A 19,612-nucleotide genomic window follows, 5' to 3' on the forward strand; every position below is an offset into this window, starting at 1 on the left:
AGAACTTTGTCCGTCTTTTTACCATGAACTTAGTACATAACTTAAAGCAGGGCTCAACAAATCCATGGTACTATGTCACCATGGCACATAGACGTTTTATTGTGGTTCCTTGAGAGAAGTGTAGATAGTTTCCCAACATAAAAGACTGAAAATAAACAGTGACTTTTGAAGAAATAGTTAAAGCTGCTGAACTGTGTCAAAGACGCAGTTAACAGTAATCAAATGGAGTCTGAGTTCATTTTTATGCCTCATCAAATAAAACAAATACAGTTTTCCTTTTACCATCCTGCTGCCCAAGCTTGCTTATGATTAACAAATTAGACAAAGAATAGTTGAAACAACAGGGCTTTTATTTTATTCAAGATGCATACAATGATACTTGGAATGAGACACTGAACTCAGCTCATAATCTGGGTCATCTTCATACGCCATCCCTGCAAAGAGAGAAAAGTTTCAGTATGGTGTCTCAGTGAGCATTCATGTGACAAAGGACAGGTGTGGTACTCACCTCACCATGTGGGCGACTTCCCAGTTTTGGTCTAGTGTCAGTGGACCCTCCACAGTCACACCTTCTTTTGTCAGTGTTGCAATTTGAAACTGTACAAGAAAAGTTGCTGGTTACACAATCTCAGCTACTAATAAAATTAAAAATCACCTGAAACTACTGTATTAATGATTAGTGATAATTGATATTACAAAATTGACAATCTGTGAGGTTAAAATGTGGGCATGATATCAGTTATCACCAGTACATAAGCACAACAATAAAAGTCTACCATTATCTACTAACACAAGATAACTACATAAAGAATCAATGAAAAACAAGATAAAATTATTTACTGTAAGCATCAAAACATACAATTTCTAAAAGGAAGTAAAGCTACTATACAACTGTCACTAATCAAAATTCTTCACACCCTTTAACCGAAATTTGTTTGTTAGCAGAAATGATCAGATTAATAAATTACAGTCACATTTCAACAAAAAACATTCTCATAAAAATTAGGAGGGATTGTAGCTGTGTAGTGCACATTCTGATTTACTTCCTGGACAAAATCATACATGCCACAAAAACAATGAAGTGCTACTAGACACTAGTGAGGAAGCTGGTGCTTCCTTCCACTTTCTTTCCAATTCATTCTCATTCAGCACTATATAGTCTGAGCCTGACAAGCATCATTAAATAAACTGTAAATAAATATATTACCTTCTCAAGCAATGTCCTCCATGGAGTTGTTTTTAAATAATCAATTTCTTTATAGTTAAACGTCTGCAACTCAGACTATATGACGAACACAACCAACAGGCACAGAAAGATGAAGGTCAGGAAGAGAAGTTAAAAAGTAGAGATTTTAGGAAGGCAGAAAAAAGCCACCATCAGTGGAAATGTATTATGAAGAAGAAATGTTAATGATACCACAGAACAGTCAAAAGAGGACTTTACCTTGGGATATGAACGAGCATCACGGTAGTACAGAACTTGAAGGCACTTGATAAGTAACTTCTGAGCTTCCTTCTGCGTCATGTTGGGATTCTTCTCCACTGCTTCCCTCATGAGTGGTAATGCCATATATGCCCCATAGCCTGTAGCGATGTGGTGGTCTACATATGCTGTTCCAAGTTTATCTACTGTCCCTAGAAACCTTCAAATAAGAATAGGCATTATAGGGTCAGAAATATATGATAATAAAACATGAAGTAAATCATTATTCATGAAGAAATAGAGGAATTAGCCAATCCTTTATTACGTACATCTAATATTTTGTCTGATACCTTTCTTGCACTCAACCTTTCAGATCCCCATAATACCTTTCCTTCATACTTAAGATTTTTAAAGGCAAAATTATTTGCCATCTGTAGTATCAAAATAAGCATAGCAGCCTTATGTTTTTCCAAGGAAGTCTTGTTCTTGAATACTGGACCAAATGACATGTTAGTAAAGAATTTTCTATGCAGCAATTAATCCATGTAAGTAGAAATAATTTGTAGAGACAACAAGTTCTGAAAATAGCTTATGATGCCCACTTTAATTCAAATGTTTCAATCCATATGGTATGGCTATCAAGATATATAAATTAATAATTCAAAGTTTTGCACCAGGATCATGTTTGTAATTCTTAACGTACCAGATTATTTGAATGTTTAAGTACCCGTAATGACCTATTTCCACACATAATTTCACCTCCCTAGCTGCATTGGTTCACTGTTTATTGTCATCAAATGGAAAGATGTTCAAAATGATCACTATTAATTTGAAGGCACTACAGACAATGGCAAACAGTAAAGTGACAAACATTCAGCATAGTATCTACTACAATGGATGTGCATGACTGTTCAATTTGGTGCTTTAGTTCATGGAGTGTTGCTGGTTTTATACGGTACACTGTATCCTTCAAATGTTGCCACAAAAAGAAGTGGAGCTAAATTGGGTGAACATGTGGGGGCACTCATCACTTCCTCTTCACATTATGTCATCAACATAAGCCCAGACATCATTAACTGGAATGGGGACACCCCCCATCATTTGGCAATACATATCCTCACCTCCATACAGCTGATAAATGGCAGGCACAATGGATACCCAAGCATGTTGAGGTACTAAGCTCTAGTAATTGTCCCTTCAAAGAAATAGTCTCACTGAGGTTCAATTTTGCCTCATCAGATCAAACAAATTGTGCATCCACCTTCCTTTAAAACCATTTACAAAACTGTTCAGCAACCAGAATTGTCTTAAACCATTTCATGTAACAGCCCTTGAACAAGACATTTCCACTTCCCAGTTTTGAGGGTCTGGTGTACACCTGTTATTCCAATTTCAGTCTCCCCAGCATACTGTCTTAGAGACTCTTTCGGTGTTCATGTGAATTGTTATAGCACCATAGCGAATTTTCCTTACTCAAGCAAAGTCTCCCAGATTGTTCCTCGTACACATCATGCACAGTACCATCAGTCTCAAATTTATCACAAATTCTTGAAATTTAGTCATGGTGGAGGCTCAGTTGCAAACTCACACCTCCACTATTGTTGCACTTCACATATGTTCTCAAACTTCCAGTACTACTTCAGATTGATGTGCACTGCTCATAAGTTTTGCAAACCTCTACTAGTCAGTATTTCAATCTGAATCATGGATGAGGAACTGCAGTGTCCAACTGTGACCAATACCATCTGTTAAGCGCATGTCACACAACTAAATTGCACATTAAGTTTTAGTTCCACCATGAATATATGAATAGATATTTCTCACTAAAATGTGTATATGTTTTTGAAACGCCTGTACGTCTTGAACAACTGCTATGTTGTTTTACATTATACAAAATACTGTCTCAACAAAACTGCATGTCTAAGATATAATAAGCTTCAGGATCCTATGCTAGTGCACTAGTGTCTCAGAAGTTCTCATGGATATCATGCTGGTATTACTACTACTACTACTACTACTACTACTATGGCGTAACAGCCCAAAATCGATCCCTAGCCTCCTCGCTGGTATTACTACTGGTAAGAAATAAAAAAGTTACAGTGGAACCGCGGTTCCGGAGAATTTGACGTAAATACGTCTCTGTATTTAAATTATATTTACGTCTCTGTAATATAATGTAATGTAATGTAAAGTAATGTAATGTTATCTTCAATGTCATCCATCTTGTTACGAAAGCGGATTGGTGACGCCAGTAATGTAACACAACAATGCCGAGTAAACAGATGATGTTTCCTAGGTAACATAATAATGCATGCAAGCTGACCATTGTTGTCGGTCCATATTTACACATTGTTGTAGATTTGTTGATACGGATCTTACACATTTTTCTGTCACTTTTTCGTAACAGTTTTTTGCGGAATGACCCTTCCATATAGACGTATTTACGTCAAAAATAAGAGGGTGTGGTGATCTGTATGTTCCACATTCCATGATGATCTGTCAGTTATTCAGATGTTATCAGGAAGAGGCAAATGGTATACTAACATATATTTATCTTTCCTTATAAAATTAGGAAAGTAGGATAAGATGTTTACATAAAGTAGAAATCTTGAAAACTCTAAACAAAGGGAAAACCTTTAACATTAGTACCTTTCATTCATGTTACTACTGATAACACTTGAACACTTACGGCTCATTATCCTGCAAACCACCAACAATGAAACTATTCCAAAATGGATCCAATTTGGAGCGGCGATTATACATAACCCTAGTTAGCCAGCAATGCAAAGCTTTTGGCTTTAGTGAGAAACCATCATTTAGGCATTCTTCTTCAAGGCTGCAACAGGACACAAAGATACATGATACATGTAGCAATGGAGTAGAAATTTAAAGATAGAAATTACAAATTGTTAACATTCTGAAATACTTTATGTGTATGCATTTAAATTTGGATGCTTACATTTTCTGCTCAATAACATCTTTCAGATACTGGTAATCTGCGTAATCTCCACCAGCCCCAAGAATTATATTGTCATTCACATGCATTACTCGAGGGCAGTCTCGAAATCTTGCCAGAGACCCATATGAGCAAAGAACATCTGCAGCGATTGCAACCCCTCCATCAAATGCTATTCCAAGTACGGATGTTCCAGTCGTAATTGGTGCTCTGAAACAATTTTAATTGAGGGCAAGAATGTTGATCACTGAAACGAGAGTTCATACAATCTGAAGATGACATGCAATATTCGAAATTCCGAGTTCTGCTAGAATTGTAAATAAAAATAGAACCTCACTGTGATCTCTGGGAAAAACGTGTGTTTTCAGCAGTCAAAACACCTGGAAAACTGTACAAACTTCCTGGAGAAGGTCCACTGCGCCAAAACTGCACTGGAGAATACCAATCACCCTTCGACATACACGCCATGTTTAAATTTTGTTCCGTTTTGTTTCTTCTGTCAGTTGCATTACCACACGGATCATATTTAGTACAATATTACATACATTAAAAATATAATTGTACTTCACTTTACATAAGTCACAAAAGGAAACAGTTTCTACACATAAATGTATGTTATATTTATGGCTATGGTTTTATATTTGCAGACTTTACGATTTCCCAAGGGACCAACAGAGCTAAATTCATGTCGTTGGTTACTGTGGTCCAATCGTTCCTTAACCACTGATCGAATTCAACTAATTGACGCAAATCGAACGCAATGATTGAAATTGACGCTGTAGACATTGCTGTTTTACGTTACATGAGCTACTAAGTGTGCTTGTATTGAACAGGTCAGTGTAATGAATTTTTTACATTTAATGGCCTTTGCCACCGAAATATTTTCGTTTGATGATACAGTGACGGATTTACTGTCGATACATTCTTAACAGTGGACCTAACCTCAACCGCATTAGTTCTTTCAGTACTTGAATTCCGAACTTCTTTTCTAGCATTCTTTCTTTCGGAAATTATTAACTTATATCTCATTCATTTCTAAGTCGTTTCGAATATGATAGGGCTGAATCGGGTAAGTGGTTTGTGCAGTGGACATTATATAGGCCTATGCAGCAGAAGGTATTTGCAGCACGGAAGTAGAAGTTGTGCGCAAAATAAGACGGGTTTGAATTGTTCATTAAAAGCAGGCATTAGGACCACATCCTCGAAATTGGCACCACAAAAGTTAATGGTTCGATCCCTGACGAGTTCAAAACTTACAGAAGTAAGTGAAGGTAAAGAACTTGAAGGATTTGTGGTGCAAGAAGTGAGTGAAATACCTGAGTTTTGTCTGTCAGCGTACCGCTTACTTCATCAGCCGACGGGGGCACAGTATCTCCACATTCAGCGTGATGATACGAACAATGTATTTTCTGTTGGCTTTCGAACAACCCCAAATAATTCTACAGGCTTGCCACACATACTAGAACACACTACGCTGTGTGGCAGTTTGCGTTATCCTTGTCGTGATCCATTTTTCAAGATGTTGAATCGGTCTTTGGCAACATTCATGAATGCAATGACAGGTCCTGATTACACCATATACCCATTTTCAACTCAGAATATTCAAGATTACAAGAACTTGATGTCAGTGTATTTGGATGCTGTATTCAACCCGCAATTGAAGGAGTCTGATTTTCGACAAGAAGGATGGCGATTAGAACATGAAAACCTGAACGACCCCATGTCTCCAATAATCATCAAAGGTGTGGTGTTTAATGAGATGAAAGGTGTATTCTCAGAGAACCAGTCTTTGTTTGAACAAAATCTCTTAAATAATATCCTTCCTGGACATACATATAGCTTTGTGTCTGGGGGAGACCCTCTTGTCATTCCTAACCTGACATATGAAGATCTGAAAGCATTCCATGCTCATTACTATAGTCCTAGCAATTCACGATTCTATTCGTATGGAAATTTTCCTTTGGTTGATCATCTGAAATATGTTAATGACAAATATCTGTCTAATTTTAAAAATACCTTACCTGAAGATGGTAGGAACACTTCAGTACCTTCTGAAAGGAGATGGTCTGCAGAGAGACACAAACACATATGTTGTCGGCCTGATTACATGTCTACTGATCTTAAGAAACATTCTACTATTGCCATCAGTGTGCTATGCTCTGATATCACAGACATTCAAGAAACATTTGAGCTGCAGGTCCTGTCACAACTTTTGGTACATGGCCCCAACTCTGCATTCTACAAGACCCTCATTGAGCCCAATATTGGATCAGCATTTGCTCCTGCAACTGGTTATGAAGTGCAGACTAAAGACTCTGTTTTCACTGTGGGTCTTCAAGGAGTGAATCCAAAGGATTTTGATGAAGTTGTACAGCTCTATAATGAAACCTTGACAAATGTTGTGAAGGAAGGGTTTGATGAGAAGCATATAGAGGGAGTCTTGCATGGCATTGAGTTGAACATAAAGCACCAGTCAGCTAACTTTGGTCTGGGATTGTTGTTTGGACTCACATCACTGTGGAATCATGACGGAGACTTGGTGAAAGCAATGAAGGTGGAAGATCAGGTATCCATACTTAGACGCAGCTTGCGTGAAAATCCATGCCACCTGCAGGATAAAGTAGTAAAGTACATGAAAGAAAATACTCATAGACTTGTACTTACAATGTCACCAGATGAAGACTATGAGGTAAAGCAAGCTAAGGCTGAGCAGGAGGTTTTGCACACAAAATTGGCTGCATTATCACAGCAGGATAAAGAAGTACTGTTCCAGCAAGCTTTGAAACTGCGTAATGAACAAGAGAAAACTGAAGACACTTCGATTCTTCCAGCATTACATGTGGAAGATCTAAAAAAAGAAATTGACTTAACGCCCTTAACAGATGTAGACATCTTGTCCGTACCTATTCAAGTGTGTGTTCAACCCACAAATGGCATGACATACTTCAGAGGAATTTTGAACACCAGTGAACTAAGCAGTGAACTCAAGATGCTTGTTCCTCTATTCTGTGAGATTGCCACAAAGATGGGAACCCAAAGGCACACCTACCAAGAACTACATCAACTTGCTCAGCTGAAAACAGGAGGACTCACTGTCACCAACCACATTGCTGATGACACCATGGAAATGAACTCATATGAAGAAGGAATATTATTTTCTTCCTATTGTCTGGATAGAAATGTGAAAGATATGTTCACATTGTGGACTGAACTCTTCAATGAAGGCTCATACAGTGATATGAAGAGATTTGAGACTCTGGTCCGGGAGGCTGCTGTACAGCTCATCAGTGGGATTTCTGACATGGGACATCATTATGCCATGTCTAGTGCAGCAAGTGTTGTGAATCCAGCCTCATATAGGAAGGAACTTTCTTCTGGCCTTAGTTATGTGGGGAAAATGAAAGAGATATCTCAGATGTCAGACTTGAGCCATGTGTTGGCCCAGATGGGGCAAATTTCACAGACAGTGTTTAACAAGAACCATTTACGATGTGCAATAAACTTGAATCCAGGTACTGAAGATGCTGTGCTGAAGGAAGTGGAAATGTTCTTAGGTTCTCTGTCAGGGAGAGCAGGCTTGCCCTTGTTGAAAACCAAGGATCCTAACTACTACCTTAAGAAATTGCCTGTACGGGGTTTCCACCATATCCATTCCATCCCCGTCAACTTTGCAGCTAAATCAGTGTCCACTGTTTACTATTGTCATTCCCATTTTTCCTCATTGCGAGTAATGGCTAGACTCATCACATCGAAGTTCCTACATCCACAAATCCGCGAGAAAGGTGGAGCTTATGGCTCAGGGCTGTCTCTCTCTCCATCTGGAGTTCTGAATTTCTACTCATACCGAGATCCAAACTCTGCAGTGACTTTTGACATATTTGATCAAGCCAATGAGTGGGTCCAGCAGAACTCATTTACTGATGAAGATATAGAAGAGGCTAAGCTTGGTGTGTTCCAGACTGTTGATGCTCCAATACCACCTGGCTCAAAAGGGATGAATAAATTTCTATATGGTATTGATGACCTTTTACTGCAGATGCATCGGTCTGCGTTGATGTCTGTAACACGACAGGACATCATAGAAGTGGCAGAGGAGTACCTGGGACAGAATAGTCAGTCAAAATGTGGATGTGCTCTTCTAGGTCCCAAGAACGAAGTGTTACACCTCAGGAAAAAAGAAATCTGGGAGTTTGTGCAGCAGGATGTTTAGATTTTTTGAAATAATGTGATAATATTAGATTGATTTAAAAGTGTTTCAGTGTTTTTTTATTGTGAACGTGGAAAGCCACTCACTCCAGTTTGTTACCGAAGCAGGGTCTATGATGAATTAATGTCTGTAGGCTGATTCTTGAGCAGAAAATTAGTTTTCATGTGTGGGACCTTTGTCTTCCTTTGCATTACCTTACCACTCTCATTAGTATCCTTTCATGGAAAGGGCATGTCTGTATTTCTGTTACACATCATTCTTACAATAAAGAGACTTTGATATTTCATACCCTTTTAGACTGTTCCAATCAACCAACTCTCACTTTACTTGGGGGTGTAAATAAACATTTTTGTTCATATTGTTACATTTTGTCCCGGTCACTAGACATTTCATACATAAGATATAAAATTTAATCAGATAAACATAATTATTTTGGCATAATAATTAATTTCTGATAGATGTTAAATTTAGAGCCAGTCATCATTAGTGCCTATGCTCTATATGAAGGAAATGTGCATCTTTCTGTTTTTTCAGTACCATAACATTTTGGTTTCCAGCAGTTTTACTGCTGTACACAGTAGATAGGATGGGTTGTTGAATCTTCAGAAGTGGTGGCTTAATGTTATTGGACTCGTAGTTTCTGACATTTGAAGGGAGACAATGATGTCACTGGAATGTTACTAGTGAGCACTCTGTACTCATATATGCATGGAAAACTGTCAGAGCTGTGTGTGTATACAAGCATACAAAACCTTGCTGTTTTGATTATATCAAGGGAGCAGCTAAAACTGGATGTCATTGGGCAATAGATTTCTTTGTGTTCCTACAGATCCATGAAACACTTGATTTATGAACACCACATGTTTCAGTTGTTAGGTCTTGGCATTTTGAGAAATTAAGCCTGCTTTATTCATCTTTTGACACTTTTGGAAGAAACTGTACACTTTAAAATCTTTCCTTCAAGCCTGACTATGCAGAGGTCTTTGCTGCTTCCATCGTCAAGGTGATGATGGAGGCAACAAGGACCTCTGAAACACTGGTAAACGTATACCAAACTATGTGATCCTACAACCGAGAAGACTGCCTTCTTTGTATTCACTGCTGTGAGAACCTCAAATCCTACTTAGAAACATGCTCTTGAACCAATGTCTTTGTGAAAGAACAAGTTACATATTTAATATTAGCATTAATATTGTACACACACATTATATATATATATAGGTGGCAGATTGGAAATTTGGCAATATGAAATAGAAAACACACAGTAAAGTGAGATTTAATTTAAACAAATGTTGGAAATCAACAGCTTGAGCTAGAGATGCAGGGTTTGCTCCAGCATATTCAAAAATGTACTGGTTTCTGAATTGCTGTCCTCTGGTTATAGTGCCATGTAGTCAGGGCTGATGTTGGAGGCAGCAAGGACCTCTGAAATATTAGTAAACTTTTACCAACTTCAACTCAGAAGACAGCCATCTTCATACTCACTGCTGTAAGAACCTCAAATCCTACTGGTTTCCTTTGTGATTTATTTTGTTATCTGAACCATGGATAAATTGTTGGAGTGTGATATATTATGTCCCTCAAAGTGAGTCATTGTAAGTATTTAACTACAACACCTCTGATTGGATTGTCTGCTTAAAATGACATGCCAAAAATATTAGGCGTTTTGGATCCTTTACTAAGTCTCTGCCTAAAGAGCATGCTGTGAAGGCATATAAGGAAGTTGGGAGACAAATGTCAGACTTGCATTCTCAAGCAACAGAAAGAGGCGAGTGATCTGCCATTAGCAAACAAAAAGTCCTCTAGTACATATTTGATATGAGGCTGGATATGCTTAAGATATATTCAGTTGTTAATTGATGCAAATAGTGACATAATAAATGAGGCATTTTGTGTCACAACACAATTACATATGTTCTGAAATTTATTGAACTTAATAATAAGTGTGAAGTGTTCTGTGCCATGACATAGTTACTTGTGTAAAACTGTGTCCAGAGACTAATAGATATTGTAAATTTATGTTTGACCTGGGGGCAAGAGTGGGCTATCCCTCAAAGTTATAATATTTGAAATAATGGCAATTAAATGTAATCTCTCTATCACCATCTGCTTTTATATGGTTGCAGGCTGTGCCATGTGTGGTTTATTTTCTTTAAATTTGTTGTTTCAGAATCTTACAAAGTGGAATTATAGCAGACATGTTTGTCTTTATATTTCTTTTTTATGTTTAATGAAGTCTGGGGTAGCACATTGTTACTCCCTTGTCTTCAGTTATAGAAATAATTGACCAACAAATTTCTGTGCATAATTTTCACTGGTATTGATTCTTGATGTACTGTTCCACTGTCATGCTTGCAACTTTTTAACATAAAATGCATAAGCAAGATTGCAAATGAATCACCTTAACAGAACTTAATATTGCACACTTTCAGGGCACTATTATAAGTGATGCTAGTTATTGTTTGTACCACAACAGTTTGAGTGGCTGCCAAATTAATATCATTGGTGAAGAATTAAATATAGATTAAGATGATGTGTCTACCAGTGGCCAGGTATACCAGGTTTCATGAAAATCTGTCCAGTTATTCATTCATTGTTAGGAGTCCTGTGTACACACACATACAAATGGACATGTGAGTATGATGAGTGCAATAAAAAGTGAATTTTGATTAACCAGATGTTTTATTTTTATTGTGTGACTCCTAAAACTAGTGAGTTTTATGGAACTGTTATGTAAGGCATAACACTAGATGGAGATGAATTGTCAGCTGTATGCTCCAGCCACTTTACAGTGCCACTCAGCATAGCAGCTTAGAAAATATCATTACTGAGAAGAACGGATTGCAGTTAATATCAAGAAGGGAAGGTAAAGACCATTAACAAGGTCAGACTGAAGTACATGCATATAATCAAAAGAGTTCATATTGAAATACTGTACCCCATAGTATTAAATTGAGTGAGATTGATGAGTCAGTCAATGAATGTGGACAAGTTATGGAGATTTGAAGTGCAGGAGCAACAAGCCTAATTTGTTGCAATAGTAAAATTAATAGATCAGGTTTCAGTATGATGGTGTTCGCAAAGAGTATAGAAAGGTTTGTTGACAATATCAAGGAAAATCAAAGAGGCAGTCACTGCAAGATTGGAATTTTACTATAATTCAAATACATTTTTTTCATTCAGATACCTCTTCACACACATATTTGCATAATATAAAGATATCACAGTCTTTTATAGTTGTTTGTAGATGTGTTGTTGAGGACTGTTGTAATGTTTTGAGAAGTATACCAGTTTTAGAACACAGTTTATGCTATGTTCTGTTGCTTCCACATCTGTTTAATTTATTGTTCCAACATGTGTGTATTATAATATTCTGAATATGGAAGTATTGAAGATTATTAACATTTGGAATATTTATATCAGTGAGTCTCTTTTATTTGTTTATGAAGGAGGACAGTGCCCAGTTGATTATTAACAATGGTTATATCAGTTATGGTGTTTCTTCTAGTGAAATTTATTGTTAGAAACAAATGGTATAGTAATTACAATTACGAGGAGCAGAATAATTCTTGAGACATTCATAGTCATTCAGCTGATCAACAAATTCCCTCTCATTTATGGTACCCAGAAGTTCATTACTGTCATTAGACCATGGCCTGAACCATTTGAATACAGTTCACATCCTCACTCTTTATTTCAGTTTAAGATCCAAATTTCTCCTCTCACCTATGAATAGGTCTCCTATGTTGTTTCTTATCTTCAAGTTTTCCAGCTAAAAAAATTTGTATACATATTTTATCTCCCCAGTATGTGCTGTGTCCACTAATCATCTCACCATCAATTTGATATTATGATACATACTTCATGAAGAGTACAAAGTATGAAGCTCCTCAGTAAGTAATTTCCTCTGCTCTACTGTTATTACTCTCTTGGGTGTATTCTCCTTAGCACCATGTTCACAACCCTGAATTTGTATTCTTTGCGTGGGATGAGATACCAAGTTTCACACTCAAACAAGACAGCAGGTAAAATTATACTTTCGCATATTTTAATTTTTACATTTTTAGATAGAAGAGAGGAAGACAGCTGATTCTGAACTGAATGGTGGCAATCATTCCTTGATTGTAATCTGCTCTTAACATCTTGGTGAATGTAATTTTGATTTCCTACTTTCCTTTAACCACATTAGAAGTTCTGTGTGTAGTTGCTGTTATCTGTTTGCCCATTTGTTTACATGGTCCCATTGGTTAAGGAAGGAACATAAATTTCAAGCACCAGAGAATGCAGTGCTGTAGGCCAAGAGGGACAAATAAATTGAATTAAGTCTTGTCTAATAATGGAACTTTGTGACTTATGCTCTTATCCTAGAAATGGTGAGGTACTTGTATCAAGATGGGGAACATCAAAACTGGTTCTAAGGATAGGAACTGAATTGAACTGCCCTAATAATCAGGTCAAATGACAGATTTTGGTGCTTATGGTGTTGAATTCTCAGATAATATCAGCAGAGTGTTATTTTTTAATTTATATTTAATAAAATATGATTTTCAAAAAAGTGTGCATATCACAGTTGCATTTATTGACAGGTCATGTTGGTGCCACCTGGTTACGCTGACTATGCCAGTTACTTCTCTGATGCCCTGAGCTTCTTGAGAGACTATAGCTGGGTGTACAATTTCCCTGTCACAGAGTTACTGGTACGGGATGTATTCAAGCAGATTCCTGCGGACTGGTTACCTGCTCTGCTCAGCCTTACCAACCAACAACTTAACATCCTACCACAGGGCTTTGTGATGGTATAGTGACACTTCCATCTTAGACATAGACATAGACATTTATATGTTCTCATGTAATATGTAAAATATGGATTGAATTCCTTTTTCACATGTGGATACTTACACTGTAACATGTGTTTAATTCTTCTTCAGGATATGAACAGTGAGGGGAGGGTATTTGTCTCCTACTTTAAAACCATCCAAAAAAGAGGAAAACAACAGACCTTGCCAAAGCAGGACAAATGCTAAAAAATAAAAAGTGTCCTGGTGTTTTATGAGAGTAGAGTTTTAAGTCTCAAGTCTTTGTTAATATTCCCACAAGAGTTTAAAAATTAGAATATATAGAAAATATCCATAATCTTTGTTGTCATTCTCTTTATTCTTGGCACACTATATTCTTCCAAACATGTTTTATCACATTTCTTGACAACTATTCATTATACTAGAAACATGTACACAACACAATATTTATAAGCATTATATAAATGCACTTTTTATTTGGCAGAAAAGTATGTTTTAACCTTCAGATATTGCTATAACACTGACAGATACAATCCATTTCAGGTTTCTGTTTCACTCATTACTATATTTTTCACTATGAAATGTGACCAGAATACTTTTATCAAGAATGCTACTGCTTCCAGGTCATGAACATGAGCTCAACCTAAGGTGTTATTACACCCTTCACTTTGCTTCATATAAACATATTTTATATAATAATTTATTCACCGTCCATACACAAACTTAAAATGTTGTTAAAATTTACTTAAAATTACATAAAATTACAACATTTTTTAGAAGTAGATCTTGATACATTTCACATTTGACGACATGTTTCGGTGTATTACACCATCATCAGGTCAATCAATTTAAAAACTGTTTTAAAAGTGTATATTTTATGTTGACCTCTGCCCAAGTTAATCCCACTCCACCATTCATGCCCACTGAGTGTTCATGGAGTTCTTCACTGTTACAGAGCATTACTTTATTTAAATGTGTTTGTACAGGATGACTGGCCTCCATCTCTTATTCGCTTCTGCCATCGATGCCATACACTCAAGATTCCTATACAACGAGTTATAAAACCTGTACCAGAGCTCCCAGATAAAATATGTAGGCGGCTGACACCCAAGAAGCAGCATGAGGTGATGAACCTGGCAGCTTTGATCAGTGCAGAGTGTCATAATTATGGGATCAGCCAAGTGCTCGATGTGGGAGCTGGTCTGGTGAGTGCAGTGGTCACATATTGCAGGTTTTCCTTTTTGGTTCTTCTTTCCTCATGATAATTTGAGCAGTGAAGCAATGCAGAGGTGTTGAGATCTTTCTCTTCAATACCACATTTACAGTGATCTGGTGAAAACTGCCTAGTAACCTGGTATGGAGATCAAGGGGAACCATGACATGAAGTTAATCACTCATTTATGTCTTGTGGAAAATTTAAGAATATAGGTGGATGAACTTCCATGCATCCAGTTTTATTTTTTCCTAGATGACATGATGTTAACCACAGGAATAATTTACCAGTCTGTATGTCATTGATTGTTCTATGGTGTTTCAAAATTTAAATTTATAGTAACTAATAACAATAAATATGGAGGTCTGGTCCTCCAGGTTGGGGGTTGGGTTGACAACCCAACCCTGTAAAAAGCAACTTGTTACAAAATCAGATGAAGCAACTGCCAGATGGACTCATTCACAGTGGACTGGCAAACATTGTCTGTGAATGAGGAAGAATGGAAGAAGCTTTTGAAGGAGACCAGGGCCCTCACAGGGCTGTAGAGCCAATGATGATGATGATAACAAGTATAAAACCATTTGCACTTGAAATTGTATATTTTAGGATTCTGAAGGATTGTGCCTTGTAGTTTGTAACACTGCGTGTCTTACTGTTAGATGTATTTATGAAATGTTTATCACTATAAACAAATTGAAGGTTGTACATTTAATGGAACTAATGGTTTTTTGAGGACCTCAAAACTTTGTATGAATGCCATGTTAAAATTAAAAAGTAGTGCTTCTTTATAGAAAAATAGTAGCAGTACTTTGGGCATGTGTATGACAGCTGCATTTTATTTTAACAAATTTTTGTATTTTCAACACACACATGGGAAATTGGACATGAGGAGGGGATATGAACAGAACTGGCTGAGAGAATATGTGAATTAATTAATTTAGTGCTTTTACTGGAAGTTAATGAATGAATGTTAGAAAATCATGTATATGTTTTTAACATTTATTAAAGACCTGCTTATAGTTTTAGATCAGAGTAGCTTTTTGTTTGGTTGGAGCAAAATAGAAATATCTGAAGCGTACTGCCTAACTCGCAGTTTGTGATGAGTTTACCAGAGGAAATTTATTCCATAAATCAGTGTTATTTTTCTACCATTATCTTTATCATATGGTAATAGGGTATTTGACCCCCATAATATTGGGTAGCACCAGCCAGACTTTAACATTGGGGGCTAACAGTTTAGCACTCTGCTAATGCAACACATAGCTAAGTATGACTAGCTGGATTATGTGTAAACCATGATGCAAGGATGATAAAGGTGAATGTTTGAAAATTGTTTTTTATATCCACTTTATACCAGCAGCATGTCGATTTGTTTAGATGAAAACTGTTTTGTGATCAAGAATCTTTGTGGAACAGGTTTAGGGTTGTACAAAGTTTGTCACTCATTTCCAATTCAAATAAATGTACTATAAACGAAAGGGAGAAACACGTAGTATCTACTGGTCAACCATAGAGTATATCAAGTTACATATTAATGGTGTAATTAACTTTTCATGTTATACAATATTTTTATTTTCCGTCTATACACAAACTTAAAATAATGTTGTTTCAATGTCGTCGATACAAAAAATGTAACAAGATGCAGTGTCTACTGAGAATGTTATAATTTTAGATAATTTTAAACAACATTATTTTAAGTTTGTGTATAGACGGAAAATAAAAATATTGTATCAATAAAACACAAACATGACGCAATTAAGATATAGATTTTCATGTTATGTTGGTAGGGTTATCTGGGCCAGCTGCTTCACTACTGGTATGGCTACCACATTCTTGGGCTGGAGGTGGACACTGAACGTGTGAAGACAGCATCTCGTAATCAGTCAGACCTGTGTCCGTCACCAGCAGTAAAGTATGTCACTTGCAGCATCTCACCAGAATCATATCACTCTATTGAAAGTGAAATACAAGACTTCATGAATGACAATGTTTGCAACTGTGGTCTTTCAGAGGTATGTTCTTATGAGTGCGGTGTTTTGAACAGGAAGCTTTCACTGGAATTGTGCACTGGTGGTTGTGAACAGCATTCTGTAGAGAAGTCTTATTATCATTCTGATGAGGTAAATGGAAGTGCTCATGTGTATTCAGGAGAATGTAATAATGAAGGGAGAATGCTCTCCCAACCTGTGTCTTCAGACAGTGGTTTATTTGGTGCAAGCAATACCTCACTGTGTATGACTGGTCTACACACATGTGGGGACCTGACTGTGGATGCTATTCGAATTTTCTTTCAATTAGTCTCTGTTAAGCTTTTGGTTTTGGTTCCTTGCTGCTACCACAAGATGAGTTTGGCCAAGGACACAGCTGTGATAGATGGAAAGTTCTCTAACTTCCCATTAAGTTCATCATTGTGCCATCTCATTCATTCAGCTGCGTTCTGCGATTCTCCATCCTTCCTGTGCCGTCCATTTCTGAGACTCGCATCTCAAGAGACTGCAGCCAGGTGGCAGCAGTGGTCAGAAGAAGACCACAAAGAGCACAGTCTCCAAGTGATGGCACGTGCTGTACTGCAACTCTATGCCCACAATGGTATGCAAGCATTTTCCTGTTACTGTGGAATATAAATGTTTAACACCAAAACACATTGCTGGGCCCTAAGTCATTTTTATTATTTTCTGCTATCTTCACATTGATCTTTGTAGGGCTCTATAGCTATACGTGCTTTCAATTTAAATTTTACGTGTTTTTCATGTGTTTTGACACTTTGCATGCATAATAGTTTTACTTCAGTTGCCTTTAAGTGTAAAAAATACAGTCTTTGATTTTACTTAATTTGTGGCTTTTATTTTCATGACAGAGGATTTAGTTCTAAAGAAGAAATGTCGGCGTGGTGTCAGAAAGACCAACCGTTCAACATTTGAGAGCTTTATGGATGATGCTTTGAAGCGATACAAATTTATTGCCAACACAAATACAAGTCACTGTGATAGTTCAACAATTTTTTTCCAAGTGGCAGAGCTGTGGCAGCACCATGAAGCATCATGCCATCTGGCTGAAATTGTGACAGCACTCCAGATGACTGTTCAGGGTGTTGCCGAGAGCTTCATATTGGCAGACCGAGCTGCATATTTACAGGAACATGCAGTGTCATCTGTGGAGATAGTCAAAGTAATGGATGATGGCATGTCACCACGATGCTTTGCTCTGGTAGCCAGAAAATAAAGACATACATGTCAGTGTTCAAGACCCCCAAATTGATCATTTTAAAAAGGTTTTTTACAGCAGCAATGGTGAAATGTCATGGTGGTAAATGGAAAATGTGTTTGCTTATCTTTTATGAAAGGTGTTCTTAACTGGTATTAGAATTATTTTATTGCAAGAAACATAATCTATAGTTTTATATATGTACAAGTTTTATTTCAGGCTTTGTTCTAAACAAGTTGAAAAATGAAAATGAGAGCATGCACCAATTTGTAGTAATATAGAGTATTGTTCACGGATGAGGCATCATTCACCAGAGATGGCTTCTTCAATTGCCATAACAGTCATGTTTGGGCTGAACAGAACCCCCATGCTACCATTGCTCGCAACCACCAAGAGAGGTTTGCAGTGAATGTATGGGCAGGTATCATCGGTGATAACTTGATCGGACCTTACCTCCTGCCACATTTGAATGGACACATTTACAGAATCTTTCTGGAATAAACTGTACCGGAGCTGTTACAAGATGTGCCACTTATCGTGCGTCAGCAAGTGTGGATGCAACAGGATGGAGCGCCAGCACACTTTACTCTTGACGTGCGGGAATTTCTGAATCGCACGTATCCCGGGCGTTGGATAGGGAGAGGAGGGCCAGTTGAATGGCCAGCCCGCTCCCCAGACTTGACATATCTCAATTACTACTTTTGGGGACATGTCAAGAGCCTCTTTTATGAGACACCAGTGGACGACCCAGAACAACTTTTGGCCAGAATACTTGCTGCATCTGACGTGGTCCATGAGACTCCTGGGGTATTTGAAGGGGTGCGCCAAAGTTTTGTTCACCGCTGCAATGCCTGCATTGAATGTGGAGGATGCCACTTTGAACACCTGTTGTAAATTTGGTTTGTAAGATTGCTAATGTAATCCTTGTACATTAATAAAACATTGACAGTGGAACCACGGTTCCGGAGACTTTGACGTAAATACGTCTATACGGAAAGGAAGTTTATATATTGGCTTTATTCTAAATATTTCCTTTATACATGCTTTACAATTGAGTAAAGTTTGAGTTTGCTTATTTAACTTGAATTAGTTACGCTTAAGATGGGTCTGTGGTAGCTGAATATAATGTAATGAAATGAAATGTAAGGTAAGGTAATGTAATGAAATGTTTTATAGGTAACAACAATGCCGAGTAAACAGATGACGTTTTCTCGGTACCAATAATGCTGAGTAAACAGATGACGTTTCCTAGGTAACAATAATGTCGAGTAAACAATTGACATTTCCTAAGTAACCAGGTTACACTTTTTCATTCCCCTTTTTTGTTGAATGACCCTTCAATATAGACGTATTTACGTCAAAAAACAAAATTAAGCTAGTAGAAGAATAGCAAAGTGTGATTATTTCAGTGGTATGTTATCAGACTTCCCTACCTTCAGTGGCCTCGACTGACTCAGGATAACTTCGGAGGACATGGATTCCTATTCGAAAGTTGTTCTCTCTGAGTCCCTCTATACGCTCCTTCAGTTTGGCTCTAACCTTTTGAATCACCTGTATGTTATAAGTCTAAAAAGTAGCCTGATGATTAATGTGGTGGTGATGAAATCTCTTGTGGTACCATTTACCATTTTAGTAGGTTTACCATTAATAATACATATTGAGCATTTATGAAGGAGTCGGGAGGTTTTAATACTGACTCCACAGCCATGGTTTCTTGCTCTGTTAAAGAATTCATGTGTAGGAAGCTCATAGCTGGAATTGGAGAACAGTGCTTTATATGCATTACCCTTGTGACCACCAGTTGCTTACATAT

At 37.3% G+C, this 19,612-nt stretch overlaps 3 protein-coding genes and 1 pseudogene across 7 annotated transcripts; 3 read left to right on the plus strand and 1 right to left on the minus strand.

Moving 5' to 3' along the window:
- Positions 1 to 329: 329 nt before the first annotated feature.
- Prosbeta7 (proteasome subunit beta type-4) lies at positions 330 to 4,931 on the minus strand. The gene is made up of 6 exons (XM_022077019.2): positions 4,717 to 4,931; positions 4,383 to 4,589; positions 4,113 to 4,259; positions 1,445 to 1,643; positions 509 to 597; positions 330 to 434 (listed from the first exon to the last, which is right to left on the minus strand). The coding sequence occupies exons 1-6, from the start codon at positions 4,845 to 4,847 to the stop codon at positions 422 to 424; spliced, it is 786 nt and encodes a 261-aa protein (XP_021932711.1). The 5' UTR covers positions 4,848 to 4,931; the 3' UTR covers positions 330 to 421.
- Positions 4,932 to 5,060: 129 nt separating this feature from the next.
- On the plus strand, positions 5,061 to 18,314 carry LOC110836146 (putative methyltransferase-like protein 25). Of its 5 annotated transcripts, none has more exons than XM_087351573.1 (6): positions 5,061 to 5,212; positions 11,299 to 11,452; positions 13,276 to 13,382; positions 14,369 to 14,587; positions 16,383 to 17,184; positions 17,453 to 18,314. In XM_087351573.1, exons 2-6 carry the CDS (start codon positions 11,359 to 11,361, stop codon positions 17,815 to 17,817), a joined length of 1,587 nt encoding a protein of 528 aa, XP_087207699.1. In that variant the 5' UTR covers positions 5,061 to 5,212; positions 11,299 to 11,358; the 3' UTR covers positions 17,818 to 18,314. The 5 variants fall into 5 exon arrangements, with proteins under 5 accessions (XP_087207699.1, XP_021932701.1, XP_087207700.1 ...); XM_087351572.1 differs by lacking the exon at positions 5,061 to 5,212 and adding an exon at positions 12,394 to 12,479 and having other exon boundaries at positions 11,314 to 11,452; positions 13,173 to 13,382; XM_022077009.2 differs by lacking the exon at positions 11,299 to 11,452 and having other exon boundaries at positions 13,173 to 13,382.
- Positions 5,212 to 11,259, plus strand: LOC110836145 (presequence protease, mitochondrial). The gene has a single exon (XM_022077006.2). The coding sequence runs from the start codon at positions 5,431 to 5,433 to the stop codon at positions 8,587 to 8,589; it is 3,159 nt and encodes a 1,052-aa protein (XP_021932698.1). The 5' UTR covers positions 5,212 to 5,430; the 3' UTR covers positions 8,590 to 11,259.
- LOC147873381 (uncharacterized) lies at positions 17,826 to 18,753 on the plus strand (annotated as a pseudogene).
- The last annotated feature ends 859 nt before the right edge of the window (positions 18,754 to 19,612 follow it).

This window comes from Zootermopsis nevadensis, unplaced genomic scaffold (assembly GCF_977971745.1).
Source record: "Zootermopsis nevadensis isolate Lab colony 2312 unplaced genomic scaffold, Znev_1.0 Znev_ptg000019l, whole genome shotgun sequence".
NCBI classification, from domain to species: domain Eukaryota; kingdom Metazoa; phylum Arthropoda; class Insecta; order Blattodea; family Termopsidae; genus Zootermopsis; species Zootermopsis nevadensis.